Source organism: Poecilia formosa, unplaced genomic scaffold, assembly GCF_000485575.1.
Source record: "Poecilia formosa unplaced genomic scaffold, Poecilia_formosa-5.1.2 Scaffold511, whole genome shotgun sequence".
NCBI lineage: Eukaryota > Metazoa > Chordata > Actinopteri > Cyprinodontiformes > Poeciliidae > Poecilia > Poecilia formosa.
In genome coordinates this window covers 223,730-234,161 of record NW_006800450.1, presented here as the reverse complement: position 1 = coordinate 234,161, position 10,432 = coordinate 223,730, and the positions used below count along the sequence as shown (strand labels likewise).

Sequence of the window (10,432 nt, the reverse complement as noted above, 5' to 3'; positions counted from 1 at the left end):
CTGCTGCTGCTGTGCAGGGCTACGCAGGTGTGTTAGACTCATGGCAGCAAACCAGCAAAAAGCAAAGAACTTTTCAGTTTTTCCCCCAAACTAACAGACTGTTGAGTAAAGCTGTTGGATGCAGGTAAAATAAGCAAAAAGATGACTAGCTAGCTAATATCAGTCGAGTCCGGCCCTGCACTCGACCTCTCACCTACTCTGTATAGTTTAGGGGAAACACCATAATGCAAAAGGCACCTGAGTTCATCACTATTCTTAACTAAAGTAATATTTCTTAGTAACCAACAGACCTCATGCGGCAGATAAAGGAGCGCCTGGAGCCCATACACATCCTCATGGAAGACTGCTGCCCTTCCTTCTTTACGGTCCCCGTCTTCAGGTCCAGAATTCGTCCTATGGAACCACAAATGGAAGTGGGAAATAAAATGTGAAGGCAACACAGTTTGTTGTCTACTTGGGAGCGGCTACATATGCTGCGTTTTGAGGAAATTGTAACAGGCGATTTTATAATCGCCTGTTACAATTACAATCATCTGTTGCAATACAGTTCATAAAAACTGTATTGCACAGTTTTTATGAACTGTGCAATACTGTGAGAGCTTTGGTGGAGCCAGTTGCACATTGTCCGAGAAAACAAACAAACTACAAACCACAAAGAAAGACTGCTTCCTGTCGTCTTTGTGATTTTTGCCAGTAGTAACATCCAAGTACACCTCACTGCAGCAAACAGAAATGGGTGAGGAAGGACCATGCGACAGACTCATACCATATTTGGAAATGGGACAATTGCACTTCGGAAATGAGAGGACGCTGTGAAAATATCACAGTTTTTAAAATAAATTAAAAACAAGAGGCCACAGATAATATAGGAATATTATCTGTGGCCTCTTGTTTTTAATTTATTTTAAAATCTGTGATATTTTCACCTTTAGGAAGGAGATCCACTGTCGGCATGTATTTAAACTTCTCTCTTTTATTTACTACAGCACCACTCACAGTTCTTAAAATTCTGAAGCTTTATATGTACTTCTAAATCTGCTCGTAAGTAGAATCCTTTGGGGTCTTATACTGCCTCTAGTGGTGTGAGGGTGGTAACACAGCTAACATAAATACATCACTAAATCAGAATACCACAAACTTTAATTATTATTAACTTCATAAAGGATACATTCTTTAAAACACCAAACTATCTAATTTTCTTTAAAATGTAGAGCTAATTTAATTATCTAAACAAGACCTTAAAGCGGGCCCAGTTTCACTTGATGACCAACCTATTGAAAATGTGGCAATTTTTAATACCTTAGGTCATTCCTGGACAGTCAGCTCACTTATGCTGAAAAAACTGACTATATTTTTAAGAAATGCTCACAGAGACTCTGGCCACGTTCACACTTCAGCCTGAAGTGACCCAATTGTGTTTATTTTTTTGCCTTAATGTGACCTTATCTGATCTTTTCATTTAACAGCTCATTTTAGGGCAGTGTCTACTCTCATTTTCATCTCTTATAGCAGGAATGGCACACACAACCATTCCAACCATGATATAGCTCAATTTTTTGCATGGGGTTGTAGATTTTTCAGACTCCCAGATTCTGGCAACCATAAAGTAAAACATAAAATATTTAACACAAATGATAACCAGAGCAATTGTTAGCAGAAAAAAAATATGCAACTACATTTACCTGTCATTGAGTTTTCTGAAGTGCTGAGTTGTTCTCTCAACTTGTCCACATCGTCTGGGTGAACCTGCTCATACAGGGTACTGCCAAGCCACTCTGACTGGGGATGGTTCAGCACTGGAGTCACAGAATCTGACACATAGATGACTCGGCCAGTCTCTGCCGCCACCACAAACAAGAAGCCATCTGCTGCTTCCAGAATCAGGTGCTTCAGTTCCTACAGGATCAAAAAGGCCCAGAGAAGACTTTTGAGAAACAAAAGCCATTGTTTGATCACCCTATGAAATGTGGCACATTGAGTTCTCTGTGCAAAAAAAACAAAACAAAAAAAAACAATTGTCATTGCCTATATAATAAGGGCAGTCAAAGTAGTGAGAGAAAAATGTTGAAAAAGGTCAACAATGGCAGGATGATGGCGGTAGGAGTTCTATTTCGTATAGGCTTCACCTTTTAAGGCTATTGTTAGTGGGTTTATCCCTCACACGCAGCACAGCACTGAAAAAAGGCTTAGTCCACGCCCACCTACTGGGTGAGCCCCACCCCGTCTGTATAAAAAACGGTCAGACCAGACAAACGGCTCCTTCTTTTTCTTCAGCGTAAGATAGCACTGTCTTAAGAGCGAACATCCATTTGTACCCGTCTTATCAGACGGGGTACATCATGTCCTTGACGGGCATTGGATCTGCGAGGGATGCCTGGGCCCCAGCACGCTGACCTCGCCCTGACGCCTCAGCCCTCTTGCCGCCCCTGTGCTCTCCTCCCACTGGAGAAGAGGAGGCGGAGGCTAGATTTTTTCAAGGCTGGTGCTAGGCGGGGGGCCAGGCCCACCGAATCCGGTCTCTGGTTGTGAGGAGATGCTAACTAAGCTGAGCGGGATGCTAGCTACACTGAGCAGGAGTCGGATGATTCCACTGGCAGCAAGGACGATAACGACAAGGACGACAGCAGGAGCAGCAGCGGTTCGGATGTTGCTTCCCAGCTGGGAAGCACCGTGGTGGAAGAGAGGCGGCTGAGCAGATGCTCAGTCAACCCCGGGCTCCGTATGTCTGACTCAACCACGCTCCTAGCTGTGGGCTTGCTCCTCCTCGGGCTACCTAGCTTGATCAAGGAGGCGGCTAGCGCTAAGGGGCTTCCCGTCCCCCAACCACGTTCGAATGATCTGGTGGGACGGTTTGGCACCGAACCGATTTGCCGTTCGGACACCATCTGGCCTCAGTTATGTAATAGCTTACAAATCTGAGGCTGAGCCCGCAAAGCCAAGGGCACCTGTCTGCACTTATGCGCCTATCACCAGGGTGGAGGGGTTTATGGAGCGGAGTTTTCCCTCTGTTCCTACTCTGGATCCGGGCCTCGCTGACGTGTCTGGGGCCAGGACATCAGGATTAGTCCAGCGGCCTGTGCATGATCAACTGATTACCAGGTTCTCTGACCGGGCCCACCAGTGCGCCTATCAGATAACGGCTGCCACCAATAATGCTGCTTTGTTGGCATACGGCATCTCCAAAAGGGTGGAGGAAGCTGCCTTACCAGAGGAGCTGACGGGCTCTCTCTGCAAGGCGGCTGATGCCATACTCAATCTGTGCGCCACCTTAGCGGTTTGTTCTTCTCGGATAGCTGCCTGGGCTACTCTGATCCAGAGGACCACCTGGCTCCGCCTCTCACCATCTATGTCCAAGAAGCTCCAGAAGGACTTGCTGGATGTCACATCACCCCGATGTGCAGTTTGGTGCCAATTTCCAGTCTCTCTTATCGGAGTCTAAGAAGACTCAGAAGGTTTCGGAGTCCGTCCTCCGCTTGGAACGGCCACAACCTGTCCCCTGCACCTCCGGCCGCTAGGGGGACCGATGTGGCCGCCGTCAACACCAGAGACTGCAGCCTCTTCCCATTCCGCTCTGCCACCCTCCTCCACCTCTTGGCAGTTCTTTTCGCCAGCCAGTGACCTAGCGTCTCCCCAGAGGACGTCAGTCCGAACCATCCGGTTCCGGCCAGCCACAGGGACCACGGAGAAGTCAAGCTAGGAAATGACTAGCTGGGGGGAATGTGTGTGGTAATATGAAATATTTTGAAATAAAACACAAACATATCGCTGAGAGCAAAATTCCTGCAGGTTCCAACTCTGTCAGATCAGCTGATCTCACAGCAGCTTCCTTTCCTTGCACACATTTCCCACACACAGCGAGTCGGCAGCCTCTAGGCAGCTGTTTTGGAGGCACTGCAGCTCCGTGGTTTCTACACAGAATTTTTCTGTCTCAGTGAATAAGTATGCCTCTTCTGAGCAGTCTGAGTACAAGAGCGCATTCTGTGAACAGTCAAAGCCTACTGTGATTCCAGCTGCAGCTTCGCAGTCATCTCACCTTGTGAGTGGCGACTGTTTGTCATCTGTCCGGCAGCAGTCTGCACCGAAATGGTGTCTCAAGCACCCTGACGCCTCTTCAGGAAGCGTGCGGGTTCGCCCTAGGCCTGACATGAACGCTGTCGCGTCATGCTGCATGGAGGCTAACAACCAGCCCTTGCTGGCCAAATTCCCCATTGGTTCCCCCCCTCTGAGAATGTCCAAGGCAGTGGATGGCGGTAGGGGCTCTGACTTGGCTGGAGTTCATGCGAACCACAGCACCTCACATAAATGCAAGCCCGCTTTCAGAATATTATTCAGAGGCGCATGTTCCCTGGACAGGTGGATGGATTGGCTAATCAGCAGGGGTAACACGCTGCAGTTTGGAGACAGGCCTCTGCCTTTCAAGGGGATCATGGAGACGCTTCTATCCTCTCCGGAGTAGAACTCCGCTCTCATGTCAAAGCTGCAGGAACTTGTGGCAAAAGGTGTAATTTCCACGGTTCCCCAGGGAGAGGAAAACGCTGGGTTTTATTCCCGCTATTTTCTGGTTCCCAAAAACAAGAGGAGTGAGACTCTTTCTCGATCTGTCCCTGTTCAACAGCTCGATTGTAGAGAGGCCATTCCACATGCTAACAATCAGACAAGTGATGGAAAATGTTCACCAGGATGACTGGTTCACCTCCGTAGATTTAAAAGACGCATACTTCCACGTCCCTATCATCCTGAAACACCGGAAGTATTTGCGTTTCTCCTTCCTGGGGACCCAGTATCAGTACAACCGTCTGCCATTTGGTTATTGTCTCGCCCCGCGCATGTTTTCCAAATGTGTGGAAGCAACGCTGCAACCACTGCACATGGCAGGGATGAGAGTCCTCTTCTATCTGGATGACCTGCTTTTACTGGCTCGGTCCAGAGAGGAAGCCGCCATTCAGACCCAGAAGCAACTGGGATAAGAGTTTGGTTATTCCATCTCAGATGATCTTTTATTTGGGAGTGGAGCTGAACTCAGTTATGATGAGAGCCCGATTGGCACAGCCGAGAATTGAAGCTCTGTCAGCACAGCTCCGCCATGTCAGGCCTCGCAGCATAATGACTGCTCTGTCAGTCATGCGGCTGCTGGGAATGTCAGTGGCTTACGTTGTGATTCCACTGGGTTTGTTGCACATGAGATGCTTACAGAGATGGTTCGCTCGCCTGCGCATAGATCCTGTGCACCAGAAGAGGCGCACGATCTCTGTTCCTCCTTCAGTGGGAGCCGATATGACCCACTGGAGGAGCCCCAGCATTCTGGCAGAGGGGGTTCCCCTCAGCAGACCCACGTCACACATATCGGTGTTCACAGACGCATCCCTGACGAGATGGGGAGGAACATGTCTGTCTCAGGTGGTTGGAGCACAGTGGCCAGACCACATGTCTATTTACATAAACGTGCTGGAGCTCCTGGCAGTGCTGAAGGTGACTCAACACTTTGATCCTCTGCTGCAGGGTCAGTGTGTGGATCATGTTCTGATCCACACAGACAACAGAGTGGCAGCAGCCTACATCTATCACCAGGGAGGCGTGAGCTCCGCTCAGCTGTTAAACATCGCCAGACAGCTGCTGTGCTCTCGATCAGAGCAGTGTACATCCCCATCGTCTTGAACAGAGGAGCGGACATCATGTCCAGGGGCGGTCCTTACCACGGGGACTGGAGTCTCCATCCCGAGCAGGTCGCTCAAATATGGAGCAGATTCGGCAGAGCAGCAGTGGAGCTGTTCGCCACGCGGGAGAACGTGCAGTGCCAGCTGCGGTTCTCACTGAGCCCACAAGACCCACCATTAGGGGTGGACGCCTTCGCTCACAGCCCGTGGCCAAAACTGCTCCTTTATGCGTTTCGCCAGTTCCATTGATTCCAAGGCTCCTGGACCGAGTTCGGGAGGAACAGCTGTTGGTAATCGGTAATGCACCCGAGCGCAAGAAGGCAGCGTTGTTTCCCAGTCTGCAGCAGCTGGTGTCAGGACGACACCAGCTGCTGGAAGCTGCCATGGAGGGAGGACGCGCTCCTCCAGGCCGGGGCAGGGATCAGGAGCCACCCAGAAATAGGCCAGCATCTCTGGATCTGGCGGCTGAACGGGAGTGCCTAGAGAGGCTTGGTCTCCCTCAGGATGTGGGTACCATACAGTGCGCACAAGCCACTTCTACCACAGCGCTATATGCTTCAAAGTGGTCAGCCTTTCAACCCTGGTGCGCGGGAGTGGGCATGGAGCCCATTTCATGTCCTTTAGGCTGCGTGCGCCCTACGACATACCGGTGACCTCTCCAGGGTGTACCCCACCTCTCGCCTGGAACGTTAGCTGGAGATAGGCACCAGCACCCCTCCCGACCCCACTAAAGGACAAGGGTGTAAAGAAAATGGATGGATGGATGGATAGGCTGCGTGCTGTCATTTCTCCAGCAGCTGATGGACAGAAATTTAGCTTTCAGCACCATTAAAACATATGCTGCAGCTATTTCCTCCTGCCATGAGGGTTTTGGTGACAGAACGGTCTTTAACCGCCTGCTGATGAAGCGGTTTCTGAGAGGCATGCGCAGAAGCGCACCTGTGTCACACCCATTTGCTCCTCTATGGGATTAGACAGCAGTCTGTTCCTGCGTGCTCAGGTAAAAGCTCCATTCGAGCCTTTAAATCAGACTTTTCTTGAGTTACTGTCTTTTAGAACTGCTTTACTGTTGGCCCTTACGTCTGTAAAGAGAGTGAGCAATTTTCTGCTCTCTCTGTTGCTCCTCTTGTCTCAGAATACGAGCCGATGGCAGCTCAGCTGTGCTGCGTCCCAATCCTGCTTTTACTCCTAAAAGCTGCATCTCATCTTCTCTGTCCCGTGCGCGCGCTCTGCTGTTATGTGGCACACATGTCTGCACTGCGTCGTTCTCAGCGTCTGTTCGTGCATTAAAGAGATAACTCAGTGGGATGTCCTCTGTCCGCCTAGCGTCTTTCTCACTGGTTGGGTGAGGCCATCTCACATGCTTACATTTCTTCTGGATTGGATCCTCCAGAGAATCTGAGAGCTCACTCCACCAGAGGGATTTCATCCGTGGAGGTTTGTGCACATTTGTAACAAACTGCAGAAAGTGGGTGTCAGAGTTCTGCATGGAGGCATGTCTGTGAAGGACAATTGTGTTGTGATCTGTGTTTTCTGTGTATTTATTTTGAGGTTTTTCTGTGTTTATTAGCCTGTTCCTCTGTGAGCCTCTGTCTTCCCTGTTGATTGTTCCCAGATGTGTCTCGTTTCTTTGATTACCCTCCCAGTGTATTTAGTCCCACCTGTTGTCTTTGTCTCTTGTCGGATCCTCGTCGTGTGTACCAGCCTGTTTTCATGTGTCGTCATGTGTTCATTGTGCTCCCCGTTGTTCTGTCCCGTGGATTATTATCATTAAATCATCATCATCACTTCAACCTGGGTCTGCCTGCGTCCTTGCTCACCTCATCAAAACTCCCCAATCATGACAGTAGGATCCGACCACAGTAACGGTGAGAGACGCATGATGCGGACCCAAATAAGACGGTGGAGCCCGTGGCAGTGGTTCGGAGCAGTCCCGCTGGAGGAGTTCTGTGGCGGAGCACTGCTGTGAGGATCACGGCTGGCGATCCCCCTGCCCGGAGTGGGGCCTTGCCGTCACCGTTGCCCTGAGCTGCCGGAGATCCCGGCCCCTGGGTCAAGCCGTCACCCCTGCCCTGAGCTGGTGAGCAGCCTCCAGAGTTCCCCGTGCCCCGGCCGCTGGCGAGCAGCCTCCAGCGTTCCCTGTGCCCCGGCTGCTGGCGAGCAGCCTCCAGAGTTCCCCGTGCCCGCTGCTGGTGAGCAGCCTCTGGTGTTTCCTGAGCTTTCCGAGTTTCCTGTGGCTCCGCCCCCCGAGTTTGCGGACGAGCCTGAGCTTCCTAGTGCTCCCCGTGCTCCGTCCCCCGAGTTTGCGGACAAGCCTCAGTTTTTCTGTGCTTCGCCCGAGCTTCTAGTTGGCTCACCAGCCGGCCTGTCCAAGCCTCCGCCTCCCAGTCTGCCGTCCAAGCCTCCCAGTGCTCCGTCCGAGCATTCCAGTGCTCCCTCCGAGCCTTCTGGTGGCCCTCCTGAGCCTTTAGCCGACCTTCTTGCCGGCCCTCCAGAGCCTCCGGGACTCCGCTTCCTGCTTCGTGCTTTTTGTTTGTTTTTTGTTTTTTTGGACTGTGTGATTCTGTTTTTGTTCCCCGTGGACTTTTGCCCTCCCTCCGTCGCCCCTCCGCCCACCCTGATGGATTGTTTTTCGTTGATTTTTGGACTCTAGCCCAAAAATCAGAGGGGCGGAGGGGCGCTGGACGGGGGTCCAGCGCCCCTCCGCCTATCCTTGTTGTGTTTGGACTTTTGTTTGTTTGGGGCATCTGGTAGCTGCCCTTGAGGAGGGGGTACTGTTGTGATCTGTGTTTTCTGTGTATTTATTTTGAGGTTTTTCTGTGTTTATTAGCCTGTTCCCCTGTGAGTCTCTGTCTTCCCTGTTGATTGTTCCCAGCTGTGTCTCGTTTCTTTGATTACCCTCCCAGTGTATTTAGTCCCACCTGTTGTCTTTGCCTCTTATCAGATCCTCGTCGTGTGTACCAGCCTGTTTTCCTGTGTCATCGTGTGCTTGTTGTGCTCCCTGTTGTTCTGTCCCATGAATTATTATCGTTAAATCATCATCATCATCATTTCAACCTGGGTCTGCATGCGTCTTTGCTCACCTCACCAAAATAATCTCTGTGCTCATTTATTCGGTTTTACCTGTGTGATGTTTCCACGTTCTCTATGACCCATTCTGTCCTCAGAATGGGGCGTGGACTGACAGAATAATTATTGTTTCGTTTATTTACAACCAAGTAGATTATCAAACTATGTGATCGGATTGAAACTCTCCCTATAAAACTGTAAGCTGTGTTCTGCTCGGGGCTCTTTCTCCTGACTGCGTTCAGTGAGCAGAGACTTCAAACACTGTTAAGGCTTCAAATAAATACTGATTAAGAATATATTCTTTCTCTGGTTCTTGAAACAGTTTTGCCTCATTCTTAAAGGAAAATTTCCACAACAGTTGTCAGTTCGATCCCAGCTCTGTGCGTCTTTGTTGTTGTGTCCTTGGGCAAGACACTTCACACGCCTATCCTGCTGGTCAGAGGGCCCGGTGACACATGATGCCTCTGTCAGACTAACCCAGGACAGCTGTGACTACTAGTTCAGAGAAGGATAGACCAAAGTAAAATACAAATCTGACAAAGTGAAGTAGCCATTTAAAAAGAATGACTAACAAGTCATTCTTGTTCATCAGTAATCTGGTTTTCAACAGGGCCACCTGAAGCTTCACAGAGCTAGAAACAAGTGCATGTTCCAAAAAGCTAATGTGTGGAGTGCCAGAGAGAAGGATATTGCCCCACCACATTCAGAGGAACAGACAGGCCGGGTCAAGGGACATCTGGAAGTGAACAGGTGCTAGAGCAGAAGGAAGGATGAGCCTGCTATGAACTGACAGACGGTGCAACAGATTTCAGCTTTGTCTCATTCTGTATCAGGACAGCATCACGTTGTCCCCATTTTACCGAGCGCTTCCCACGGGGAAAGGTGCCAAGTTGATGGTGGAGACGGTTCAGTACGCCCATTTGTTAATGGGCGTACTGGAGTGGGTCTCCTTGACTTGCTTCTCAGATAAAAATTGCTTTAGAAGGCTGACAATCAGAAATACTGTGCAATTTTAGACAAACAGAGCAGAGTCATCAGGGCAAAACAAGAGGAAGAATATAACAAACAGCAGAAACGGCTCACCACACACACTCAAGCCACATCACATTATGATGCTGATAATTTTTACGGCCCTTTATGTTCCTCTGTAAGAGTTCACTTTACCTGAGTAGTTGACACATTTTTTGGTAAAACTGCGAGTTCAATGTACAAAAAATCCTGATATTATAAGCTGCTTATTTTAAATTGTTTATATTACTTTTGGTTGACCATCAGCTTTCATTACACTACCTGTTCAGTGAGAAAAGAGGGCTTGTACGCCCCATCAGTAGAAGTGTTGCCTGTCCCCCGCATGGACTTCATATGGGAGACTGCCATACGTAGTATGGTTAGCTTATCGGGCTTTCGGGCCAGGGCACTACAGGTAGGGACCATGTCTGACAGCTCAGTGATGTACTGGGTCATTTTGTTACGCCGGCGTCGTTCAATCTCACTGTGGTTCTCTCTAAAACAGAGGAAAGAAAAGAATACACAGCTAATGACTGTAGAATCATACCTACCTCCAATTTAACGGACACAGATTATCAACAGCTTTATATCATGTCATCTCATATCATCCTTTAGGTGTTATAACTAAATGTTTCAAAGTTAATTAAACAGTAATAATTACTGAGGCACAACTCCATCAGACAAAAAGAGATTAATTGCAT

General features: G+C 49.4%; 1 protein-coding gene and 1 long non-coding RNA gene across 3 annotated transcripts in view; both read right to left on the bottom strand.

Annotated features, from left to right (window-relative positions):
• arnt2 (aryl-hydrocarbon receptor nuclear translocator 2) overlaps positions 1–10,432 on the bottom strand; it is a 144,440-nt gene that overhangs the window by 101,862 nt on the left and 32,146 nt on the right. Inside the window, exons 1-3 of one of the 2 annotated variants that reach the window (XM_007579193.2) lie at positions 10,014–10,234; positions 1,683–1,896; positions 291–393 (exon numbers count right to left, since the gene is read on the bottom strand). In XM_007579193.2, coding sequence (XP_007579255.1) covers positions 291–393; positions 1,683–1,896; positions 10,014–10,187 — 491 coding nt within the window. In that variant the 5' untranslated portion in view covers positions 10,188–10,234. Of the gene's footprint in view, positions 1–290; positions 394–1,682; positions 1,897–10,013; positions 10,235–10,432 lie in introns of those variants that run through there. The other variant, XM_007579195.2, reaches the window with a different exon arrangement.
• Positions 6,630–9,310, bottom strand: LOC107834050 (uncharacterized). The gene is made up of 3 exons (XR_001659834.1): positions 8,867–9,310; positions 6,701–6,703; positions 6,630–6,642 (listed from the first exon to the last, which is right to left on the bottom strand). It is a non-coding gene; the product is annotated as an uncharacterized LOC107834050 (long non-coding RNA).